The 12,748-nt window shown below is 37.2% G+C and overlaps 1 protein-coding gene across 3 annotated transcripts in view; it reads left to right on the top strand.

Annotated features, from left to right (window-relative positions):
- Positions 1-6,752: 6,752 nt before the first annotated feature.
- srgap3 (SLIT-ROBO Rho GTPase activating protein 3) overlaps positions 6,753-12,748 on the top strand; it is a 100,999-nt gene continuing 95,003 nt past the window's right edge. The window contains exon 1 of one of the 3 annotated variants that reach the window (XM_077198172.1): positions 6,753-7,327. In XM_077198172.1, coding sequence (XP_077054287.1) covers positions 7,261-7,327 — 67 coding nt within the window. In that variant the 5' untranslated portion in view covers positions 6,753-7,260. The remainder of the gene's footprint in view (positions 7,328-12,748) is intronic. The other 2 variants (XM_077198173.1, XR_013192971.1) reach the window with 2 other exon arrangements.

Below are 12,748 nucleotides of genomic sequence, written 5' to 3'. Positions count from 1 at the left end.
TGAGTCTTCACTGGTTTGATGGCCTGTGATACTCCAGTCTATACAGTTCAGACAATTTACCATTCAAAGAAACTGCAACAAATGCTACTGTTTGTCAGGCCTAAGTGATCAGCTTGAAGTTAATCATAACCTTAGCCAAGAGAAACTGCAAAGTATTTGTGGGATTTTAAAGGGACATTGTGTAGGAATTTCTCCCATCTAGCGGTGAAATTGTATTTTGCATTTAAACGAATTGTGCTCTCCAGCGCCTCGCTTTTTCAAATGCGTGTTGCATCTACGGTAGCTGTTATGTATCAAAAAGATATGACAAACAATGCAAGAACAATCATATGCTATATTAAAATATATTCTTATAGAATTTCTAGGTTACAAAAAGTAAACTTACAAACGTTGTTTTTAGCACCTTCTCAACTTTATTCAATAGCTGCTATTCATCAAAGAGCCTGTTTAACTTTTAACTATAAAATTACGTTCTACTACTGTCTATATAATAAAGTACACAACCAAGCAATGAAAAAAAGCATGTAATTAAGACTGTAATATTGACTTAGCCAACCTGTTGAGGAGAAAGCAGGACTTCAGCGTCTCTTTTGAAATCTTTCCACCTGGAAAAAGCTATCAGGACATTGACTCTTGTTTTTTGTAATCTCCGGTCACGTTTCCTTTTACGTTCAATTTTGGACTTTTTTGGCGACGAGGATTTCTTCTCCTGTGGCTCGGCATATGTATGCCATTAAAAATAACAGTGCAATGCAGCCTTTTAAAGTTGCCGGGGCAGTGACAAGCGCCTCTCACTGCTCTGCTCCTCCGTTTCTGCTGCTTTCAGTTACGTGACGCTGGCTCTGAACGAAAACGCGTTATGGAAACGCGTTGGCCTAGTACTTTTTTAACCCTCTGCTATTATAGTTTTTCAAGATGGCGGAACGACATGGAAGTTTCCGTGGACCTACCCGTCACATGTATATAAAGATAATAAATTCTTCGTTTACGAGGATAAGTCAGATAATTGGAAGAGGTATTTGTACACCATTGAGGACATATTTATGAATAAAAATATTGATTTTAGATAATAAAATACCTAAAAAACTACACTTAGTCCCTTTAAAGTGATCCCTTCTTAAAATATATAGATAACTACATCATTTTATGTTTTAAAAACTCATTTATATTGTGAGAAAAAGCTATTATATTATACTGTTGTTTGCAAACTTAAATAAACTTTTTATATTGTTACTGTAATGAAGCCAGGACAACATTTTACATATTACGTTGAAAATACTGACTTCGTAATTTTTTGACCCTATTATTTTGGATATATAAAGTTTTTAATGCAATGTAAATGTATTTGCATAGCACTTTTTATAATATCTAAACATTGTTCCAGAGCTGTTGTAGAGTTAAAGGACAATTCCGGCCAATAATGAACACATGATGGCGGGTACCGAGTCGACCGTTCTCTGGGATGCGTTTTCATGATAATCAAAAGTACCAAGTTTTATCTTTAGTTTTAGTTTTACCACAGATGAGCTTATAACACTAGTATATAGGGCATACAATAAGTAAAAATAAAAATCGCTAGTTAATAACAAGGCTCAAAATAGCCCCACACGGAAGCATAATGAGGGTCTCTACCTGCAAACCGAAGCATTGAGAACCTTGTAAGTGTACAGAGAGTTTAATAAGGAGATACTTTATAAAGACAGTACACTTCGCGTATACAGGCAGGAGCCATCTTTGGAAAACAGTCTCGACCAGTCGAACCCCGAACGCCGTGCTACATGAGCTGAACTGTGACTATCGACCAGCACGTTGACAGCACTAAAAAGGCTAAATCTTTTAAACACTCTGTAAAAAAATATTTTTTCCCCCCAGTGACCTGTCAGTGGTGGCATGTCAGTTTAAATATGTGTCATATCTGATACTGTGCATTACCAACCACCACCAACTCATCTCTCATCTTTTATATCAATCCATCTCTCTTTCTCTCTTGCTATCTTTCTCACTTTATCTACATAACATGCACAATGCAGTGTATAGATAAGTAAAAGTGTTCACTTATGTGCATAAAGTGTTCCACGTGTACTGGAAACATGATATTGATTTTTTGTTGTTGATTTTTTTAAATTCATATGGAAATTATATCATAATTACTAAATAAGAAAATTATACAACCCAGGGTTTATTCTTTTGTTCTTCTTTATCCCAAGTTTTACTTATGGTATGAACCAAGTTTTAGTATGCTTCCTGTTTTTCTAGAATTTTAGAAAGGAAGTTTAAAAAATGAGAGTCTGAAATTGGCCAGAGACATTTCCAGATACCATTTCCCTATCGTTTCCACTGTCTCCTTCTAATAAAAAGTGGGAAGGAAAATATTTTGTTAATGCTATTTTTGCTTATATGACAGAAATAATTTAACCTGGATTCATTGCACAATGTCAGGGAATATCCCAGTGCAGCTGACTGCCAGATGTGGATGATAAAAGAATGGGAAGTATATGCAGGAAATATTCAGGATTTTGGTAACACTTTTCAATAAGGTTCATTAGTTAATATTAGTTAATGTATTAACTATCATAAGCTAACAATGAGCAATACATTTGTTACAGTATTTATTAATCTTTGTGAATGTCAGTTAATAAAAATGCAGCTGTTCATTGTTTGTTCATGTTAGTTCTGAGTGCATTAACTAATGTTAACAAATACAACCTTTGATTTCAATAACGTATTAGTAAATGTTTAAATAAATATTAACTACAGTATAGTTCATGTTAACATTCTTAGTTCATGTTAAAGGTGCAGTGTGTGATTTTTAGCGACATCTAGCGGTTCGGCTGCGAGTTGCACTGAGGGCTCAGCCCACTGCTCACCCCTCCCTTTCGAAGAAGCTACGGTGTCTAACATGGGACAAACATATCGTCGCCTGAGACAGCAGAGAATAGCCTAGCCAGAGTAAGCCAAGAGTGTGTAACATTGTCACTGTTTCTGTACCACAGTCCATTATAAACCAAACCATGGATAAAGTTTACAAAGCCATAGTCAGGTGAGGATCAAGGGTCTTAATATATAATATAATAGTAATCAGCTGATTGTCTCACGAACGTAACCAGCACATTTCCCCCCACATAGCAAACCCATAATACAGCGAGGGAGAAGAACCACATGAAACTATGCAACTATATATTTTTTCTAACAGGGTAGTAAAAGTTTAGCTGGCTAATATGAGCTGTTACTGTGGCTGAGCTGGTTAAAGCGTAAAGCCTTGTTTAAACTCGACGCGTCAGCATGAGCCCAAAGGTGCGCGCGGCAAAAATGGCATGATTGTAACAGCGCGTGCGCCTCCTTATCCCCTAGACTCCTAATCCCCGTTTGTTTTACGGTCAATAACAAGAGTACTAATCAGCTGTCTCACGAACGTAACCAGCACATTATCCCCATAGCAAATGCATTACACAGCGAGGGAGAAGAACTAAGTTACATGAAACAATCCAACTACATATTTGACACCACTGACAAGGGAAAAGTCACTACTCACGGTGTTTATGGATAGCTTCCAGCTTTCTGCTGCTTCTCTTTCAAGGTAATGACGAAACGCGCTCTGTAGCGCTGTTTGTTCGCGTTTGGCTACGGTAGAAACATGACGTCACAATATGTCGACCTTCTTAGAAGGGGGTGCCCGCGATTATGTAGATATAAATGTCTCATTCTAAGGTAATAAAAACAAGTAAGTTTTATTAAGTAAGTTCTTTATACACCACTGAAAACATAGTTATGGATGTCATATTGCATTTCTGTTAATAGATACTCAAAATTTTTACACATTGCACCTTTAACTAAGTTTATTAACTAATGAACCTTATTGTAAAGTGTTTCCAGGATTTCTAACCAGCTCTTGGCATTATACTTAGTTATAGCAACATTTATGTAGGATTTTGTCTGGTATCCTCTCGGTATGAGCAGCTGAAGGTAAGATTTCATCTCAATCCTCTCATTTCCGTAAGATAAATGTGCAGCATGCAGATATTGGACTTGTAATCGAAAGAAAACATAAGACTGTACATCCAAACATCTTTCCCAGATTCTTAATGTGTCCAAATTTCATTCATTTTCAGTCGCCTAATACCCTGGCATTGGTCAAGACAGAATCCTCTGTGGCACATATATTCTCAGCAGTGACTCATTCTGGTGTTTTGAGTCTCTCGGAGGAAGCTCTCTTTCTCTCTCTGCTATTCTTCAAGCTGAAATACTGAGAAGAACTTCACAATGCTGCTTTGTCCCTCAAAAACACTGAAGTCATAGTTTCCCAGGCTGCTGCCCCCTGAGATGCCTAGAAGTGATGAAGCGAGAGGAGGGGCACAGAGCTTGGTAAATTGCTTGGTAATTTTTGTTGCAATGAACAAAAAGATACAACACATTATTGTGCCTCTGTAGGGATGTTCATTACCCCAGTATAGCCAATGATGTTCTATAAAATGTTACCCAGCCTCCTTCACATTGATAAAGAGTTAGGCAAAACTCTAAATTGAAGAATAGATCTTTCTGTCCTTCCATCATTTTGTAATTTCTTACTGTCTATCGGTAGCTGTCTATTGTTTGTTCTATCCATCATCTATCTATCTATCTATCTGCCTGTTTGTCTGTCTGCCATTTGACCTATCTGTCTGTCTGTAGATATTGTTCTTTCCATCGTTCATTCTGTTTAACTGTCTGTCTGTCTATCTGTCTGTTGTTCTAGCTAATGTTTGTTGGATCTATCTGTCTGTCTATCTGTCTCTATTGTCGTTCTATTGTTTGTTGTATCCATCTGTCTGTCTATGACCTTTAAGGCCTTGCTACAATTCAAATTCAGTAATTGAATTGGAGTTTTAAAGCATTCTCAATTGATAGTGATGCTTCAAAACACAAAAATGTAACCAAACATATGGTGGCATTGATTATGAATCATTGGATATTCATAAAAATTCTATTTTCAGATCAGAAATGCAAACCTCTAACCCTTCTGTTTGCATATCCCATTTTAGATTCCGAAGGTAAGCTTGTGAAAGTGCGCTTTGAAAAGGTCAAGTGTCTTGTATGTTAAACACTGCTCAAGATGCTCGTGTTGGTTGGCTTTAGGAACACTTTTAGGAAGAGATCAGTGATAATATTACCGTAAGGATATGTTAGTGACACGCACAACCCACAGCTAGACATACAAAAGTAATGCAGCCAAAGATATACGCTGAAAATAAATTACAACATAACAGGAGAGATATAGGCCCTATTGTATTTGTATTTTTTGTGTAAAAGCTATTGTATGGCTCTGATGCCCATATAACTATTGATTTTGTAACTGAATTCTAAGCTCGCAATTTATAAGTATTTTTCAGTGTCACTCCACGACCCATTTCACTAAGAGCTTTTCTCTTGCACTGCAAGATCACAGATAAAATGGCATGATGACAGAGCTTTGATGTGGGTCTCTGAGACCACAGGTTTAAACACCTCGCTGACAGGAACTGTCAGGCCACCGTTTCACTTCTCAGAAGATCAAATCTTTGAACATCTCTGACACCTGAATGAACAGAGCTCTTGTCATGCTTGGTGCTTTTGGACATTTTTCTAAATTCATCTTGAGCATCAAGGTTATAGATGCAAAACAAATTAGATGTTAGATTAATACTTCCAAACGCATTAGCACATGCTGTCATGTTATGCAAATCAAACTAATTATGAAACACACAGAAGAAAAAAAAAACAAACTTGAGTGTGAATTGAACATCTGTGCTGTTTGTTCCCTTAAAACACTTCCCTTCCTGCTTCATTTTAGACCTCACAATGTCCTCATGAATGGCAAGTTTGGAATGGATGGAGTGTTAAGTCGTTAACTTCCATTCCCCATTTTCCAGGTAACTGCCACCCTTTTAACCACATTTCTGTCTAAACTGACAAATGCAATGTAATGTAGTGAATTAGAGATACTGGTGATTGATGATAGTATCTCTTCCCCGAAGATCCTTTCACTCACTTTGTAACTTGAAGCATTATCAAATCCATTTTTTTTCACCCTCATGTTGTATTAAGCCCTTATTTGTGTTGTTTTTAAGATGCATCTCTGTAGAATACTTTAATAGGTCCATTGCAGCATACAAAGGACAGAATGATATTTCTGAATGACCATTGTCCAGTGCCTGTTTCCTATGACTGTGCTTAAGTTTGGTGCCTCTACAAGTATATTGTTTAAAAGTAAAATCAATATTTCATGTCCATGTTAGCTGGTCATTATTGCAGAATAAACACTCAGATCAGTAGCTATTTCATGTCCATTTATTTATTTAGTATAATGTACAATCTGCTGGTTATTATTGCAAAATAACCCCCCTTCAGGATTAAACAACATATGATCACCTTGACGGGGGTTGATTTCCAACAATGACCAATTGACTGTACATGTAGGCCTGTTTATTGTCATTTAGCCTATAGGGAGTGATGCATTTATTGCCTGGTCTTACAGGTCATTGTCTGAAGTATTGATACTCACAGCCCTATTCAATCTTCTGTGTGTAGCCTATAACTTCATATTTTAGTTAGAAATGGGACAAAAATACAAACATGCTGATACCTCTCTGAGGAAAATGATACCTTGAGCTAAATACATTGGCTTCAGAGAATGTAAGTGTAAACGAAACGCCCTGTGTGTGAGTGTGTGTGTGTGCGTGTGCCCAGGGAGGGGTGCATATGGAACTGATTGGATTGGTTGGGGGAGTGAATTCGACAATAGGAGGAGTCACATACGACGCTCGGGCGCAATTCTGTTCTTTGCTCTGCCGCTGAGATTCATATGCATCGGAGCCCAATTACGCTCAGATTATGCCATCTCAACTCTTCCTTTCAGAGCATGCGGACCTGAGGACCACATAAACGGCATGGGCACAGACACAACGCCGCATAGTTCATACCCAAACCTCTTCTTGTAGATAGGAATTGTATTTTCTTCAGTCACTTCAGATGGCAGATCTTGAGCAAGGAGGAGCAGCCTCTCCCAGAGCCCAGCAGCTCATCTGAACGCGAGGGATCGGATCTGAGAAAGTGCAGGTGTGCCCGGGGTGCTTTCAGCTGCTTCTTTCTGAAGGGAAAAGTATCAGGATTTACCAGCCGATGTAACATTGAAGGACACTTCTGAGAGTAACTGGTGAGGAAAAAGGGGAAAAGCTGCAAACTGTGACAGTGGCTCGCGCGCAAGCTCAACATATCACTGGATTCTACATTTATACCTCAAGAAAAATGTCATCTCAGACGAGGATTAAGAAAGACAAGGAGATCATTGCGGAGTATGAAACGCAAGTGAAAGGTATGTAGGCTTGTCTTTTATGCATCGATCTGAGGAGTTTAGATGAAGATTATTTCACATGGCCTGCAGCGAGATACTTGGATATTTACTGAACCGATGCATAACCTGCTTCTCGAAATAAACAAATATTAGGCTACTTTGTTTTGCCCGATTGTGTAAAAATCAAGCTGTTTTTACGTTGATCCCTTAAAATTATCAGCTATTTCATAGTAACCTCAGCATCCATGATTTCAATTAATAGCCTTTCTTTTATTAAACTACTACTACTGGTAGTCTTATTCCAGTCCTCATCTATTCTGTTAGTTATTATTATTTTTTCCCCCATTACATAGGCTACTACCAATTCTTTTTCTTCTAGGCGTCACAATTGTCAGATGTAGTCCATTGTTACTGGTAACACATTTGGATCTGTGGTTCTGATATCAACTATTCACTTCCAACTAGTACCGTATGTTTTCAATAGTTGTGGTGCATATTGCATTCGTGCTAGTAATTATTCTATAATTTTGTGATTAATGTAGGCCTATTAGATATTTCCTGTTTAGAACTTTCCCAATAGTTAGTAGTATCGACTTTACTAGTACTTATTTATTAGGTAATAGCACTTGTTAGACACTAGAATGAATTTGGGTTGTTGCTAGTAACAGTTATGATTTTCCAATACGTAACTAAAGTAGCCATTCTGGCTAGAGACGTAAGGAGATAACTATTGAGATAAGAAATATTGCTAGAAGCAATTGTGATAAACACTGTTGTGTCTTGTAAATAGGACAGCAATGAAGTCCATGCAGTGGTTTGGCATTTGTTCATCAAGACTTGATTGTCATATTCTGGCTTCTTTCTGCCAGTTTTTACTCAAATGTTTGACTTGGTGTTTGTCTGACTGAAGTTGCTGCTTTGTAGCCATCAGTCCTTTCCTCATGTCAAAAATGTATCAAATTATAACAGCATTAGTAACTTTGATTCTGTTGACATGGGGTTTTGTGCAACCACAGGAATTGTTTTATATATTCAAATGTGTTTTATTGCAGTGACTCATTCCTGCTATTAATGGTCTGCACATTAAGTGTTTGTGCACGTTGTTTTGGTGAAAAACTAGAAAGGTTGGGTGAGGGTTTTTTGTTGCTGGCTGGGTAGAATGGTGTATTGTATTGTCACTCTCTCTGCACAGATGGGTGGACCTTCAAGGCGACAAGTGGGCTCAATTAATTCTTCTCCTTTGTTTACAATTTACTTTTGGCAGATTTAGTATTAAAGGGTTAGTTCCCAAAAATAAAAATTCTGTCAGTAATTACTCACCCTCATGTTGTTCCAACCCAGTAAGACTTTCGTTCATCTTCGGAACACAAATTAAGATATTTTTGATGAAATCTGAGAGCTGTCTGACTCCATAGGATTCTAGGCAATTTCATTCTGCCGGTCCAGAAAGGTTAGTAAAAACATTGTTAAAATAGTCCAAGTGACTACAGTGGGTCAACCTTAAGTTTATCAAGCGACGAGAATACTTTAAAATTATTCCAAAGTGTGCATTTCCTGGATGTCTGAATCGTGAGAAACCAACGAGAAAACGTAAAAGTGCCTTACCAATGCCGCCAAATGAATGGTTGACCTTTCACACTTTCCCATCAAATGATCGTGAGCGCCATCTCAGTTCTCGCGCATACGTCGGGGTGCTCTTGTGAACTCGCGTCAGAGGCCCACACAGAAGAAAATGAATAGTTGAATAAAGTCGTTATTTTTTTAAAAAAAATTTGCGGACGAAAAGTATTCTCGTCGCATGATAAACTTAAGATTGAGCCACTGTAGTCACTTGGACTATTTTAAAGATGTTTTTACTAACTTTTCTGGGCCGGCAGAATGAAATTGCCTGGCATCCTATGAAGGATTCAGACAGGTCTCAGATTTCATCAAAAATATCTTAATTTTTGTTCCGAAGATTAAAGAAAGTCTTACGGGGTTGGAACAACATGAGGGTGAATAATTACTGACAAAATTTTCATTTTTGAGTGAATTAACCCTTTAAAGGGAAAGCAACAAAGACCATTAAAATACATAATTATATAATCAATGTGGACGCGAGCCTGTGTAGAGAGAAGTATTGTAGTGATCAAGTGATGATGTTTAGATGTGATCTGTTTTCGTGAACAAGATGCACAGATGTTATATTGTTCCCTCCTATTTGCAAGAATCTTTCCACCTCAATAGAGTCCAATGTCAGATTCTGTTTGACTAAATGCATCCATTCACAAAGTATTGTAACAGCTCTAGTGTGTGTAGTGTATATTTGTTGTTTGTCCAACTGAGCTTGTTTAGAAACTAACTAGGTTTGGTTGAAAGGGCGTTCCAGAAGCAGTTCATTGATTGGCTACTCAACAATGACAGTGAAGGTTCAAAGGACCCTAGCCATTGAAATGAAAAGGATGGATAATTTGTAAACTTCAGAGAAAGGGTGGATAATCACAGAGATTAGTCATTAATTATTAATGGTTAATAGTATTTAAATAACACTTTACCAGTTAGCATCTATTTAAAATGAGTTTCCTTATGCAGCAGAACAGGGTTTGGTAATTTTACTCAGTTTTTTTTTTTAATATTCAACATTTAAAACTGTTGAATTCCTTGGATTAAGTGTAATGTGATGCACACTGAATCTGCGGTGGGATTTACAAAGTCTGTTTTTCTACTCAAGGATCCCTTCACACTAAACGCCTGTGATTCTCGCTTGAGTAGCTTTTGTTAAAAGAGAGTCTTGCCCCTCAGTGTTTGAGAAGGCCACATGGCTCTCAAGCATAGAGGGGCCTGTCCCATACTTTGGATTTACATAACTTGTGATCTATAATACTGGCACTCTCTTCTTGAACAAATGCCATTAACATTAAAATGTGGATCACCAGACCCCCCCCCCCCCCTTCTGAAATGAAATGGTACCCAAGAATTTTGAAAATGCCAGAATATATATATATATATATATATATATATATATATATATGAATCCAGCTGGACTTGCTTACATTAGTTGTAGTGATATATTTTATATTAATAGTAATGATAGTAAAAAATTATATAAACACTAAAAATAATAATTATAATATTTTTTCAGACTGTATTTGCTTCTGTAACACATTTGGTTTGGTGATCTTCAAATTCAGAAGGTCACAGACCATAGTCAGTCTTTGTCAAGAGCAGATCTGGTGGTTACACAAGGGAGATGTAGTCTAGAATAGTAATGAGCTTTATCTTCAATCTTTGGGAGTTTGAGCAGCAAGCTACGAATGACACAGATTGGCTTGTTAATGATAGACGGACCCCCATGACACAGACCCGTGTTGGGGCTCTGTTAGCTAATGGAGACACTTTGATTTTCTGCAATTACAGCAAATTAACTATAGCAAATTGATTGGATAAAAACACCAACAACAATATAATCTTGATGTGGTCAAAATCATGGAGCTCATTTGATAAATTTCTTTGTAACAATCAGTAAAGCGTTTGGTGAATGAGATCCAAATACATTAACACAAACTGCCCGACTGTCTGGCACCTCTCTGTTGGTGTAAACCCAAGAGAACAGTAGTGAAGTTAAACATGTAAAGTGAAGATCCAGAGACATTCACCCCCACGGTGAAGGGCTGCATATATAATCATAATAAAACATTTCACCTACATTATGTACGAAAAGAAGGTTGGAAACAGATAAGAAAAATAGAATATTCTTAATAATTGAAGGCACAATAAATTATGTAAGAATGAAGATTGAAATTATGAAGGGTAAAGAAAAGAAAGACAGAGGGAGGGTGGAGAGACGAGAATGAAGAGTAATTTGCACACACATCTTTTAAAGTGGTCATGATATGAGAAATCAAATTTGCCTTGATCTTTTGACATATTTTTGACATATTTTGACGAGGTCTTTGTACCATTAGAAAATCCTGCAAGTTTCATAGATTAAAACATCCTCCCTATTATAAACAAAGCATGTATTTAATCAAGCTTAAATTTGTTCCGACACTGTATCATTTTCGATGTTTGATTATTGAATTTTATCAATGTTAATGAATAACAACTTCAATTTTAGACCTCTAACAAAGATATCACATGAGAGTGATTAAATGAAAACAGAAATAACATCTTTTGGAACTTGTATAACCACAGGGTCGCAAATGCTAACGACACACTTCAGTGTTCTTTCATGATGTCATACTGGTATGATATTTAGTCCAATTTTAGTCCTCATTAATGCATACTACTGTCAAATCACCATGTGAATAACAGAGCAGCAATCACCACATTGTCCTGATAAGTTCCATCTCTAGCGTATGAATCCAGCCAGGTAGCAATAAATCACACCATGACTCAAGTGATTTAAATCTGCATTTCATTACAAGCTTCCTGAAACGGCCCTAAAGAGACCCAACCATCTCAAACCAATCGCTGTGGAAAAACTAGCATAATATGCATGCTGGTAAAATCCCCTGTTAGGGTGATAAACAATCCTTACGAGCAGCTGTGAGTAAATTAGCATAAACCCTCCCACTCCCTGCTCGTGCATTTTCTTCATGTGGAACCTTGCTTAATTAAACAGAAGCACCGTGCCCCTGACACATGCACATGCAAATTGCATAATTAATGTTTTGAAATTCACAGGAGCCTTTCAAGCTGTCAAGATGAGTACAGAAGAGGGTCAAATGCAAATTCAATAAATTTACTTTTTACATGCATTCAACAATCAGATTATCTCACTCATCAAAAACAAATGAGATTACACTATCGTGTGTCATAATTGGAACCAAAGAATACATTTTTGCCCCTATTTTGCTATTTTAAAGGTTGCTGATCTGTGGATTTAAAGCCTTTAAATAGTTCATTCATGGCACAATGTTTTTCCTGGTTTCCACGTCAGCGCTGTTTGATCCGTTACTATCGGAGAAATTAGAATGCTTCTCACTAGATCTCGCAGCGATGCTATTACTTCAGTGGCGAATTCAGATCCTCAAATGCCTACTTTACTGGATCTCTTAGCGCTGTGTAGTAACAGTGTCACTTGATCAAGATCAGCTCACGTTGTACTGACATTGGACTCCAAACTGATAAACGGTCCGTGAAGCACAAAATAATGAATAGCGCAGTTTCGTTCTTCTTTCATTTTAAAAATTTTTTATATTGTTACCGACAATGGTCGATAAATACTGATACCGTTTTATCGCCCAGCCCTAGGCTGAGCTATGCAGTTGGTACTGGATACAGAATTGATTAGTTCATCTTTTGAGTCTTCAGGTTCAGATCCTTCGTTCATCACAAGACAAAAGAACGAAAGACTCAGAAGAATCAGACCCAAAGACTCGAGAGTTGAACTAATCATTTCTCATTCTGATATTATTGACAGCATAGTTTCTATGGGACTGACAGGAAGAACGAAAGACT

This window comes from Siphateles boraxobius, unplaced genomic scaffold (genome assembly GCF_051911475.1).
Source record: "Siphateles boraxobius isolate OS27281-9 unplaced genomic scaffold, OSU_SipBor_1 41, whole genome shotgun sequence".
NCBI lineage: Eukaryota > Metazoa > Chordata > Actinopteri > Cypriniformes > Leuciscidae > Siphateles > Siphateles boraxobius.
Note: the sequence above shows the minus strand (reverse complement) of the source record. Positions and strands in the feature narration are given on the sequence as shown.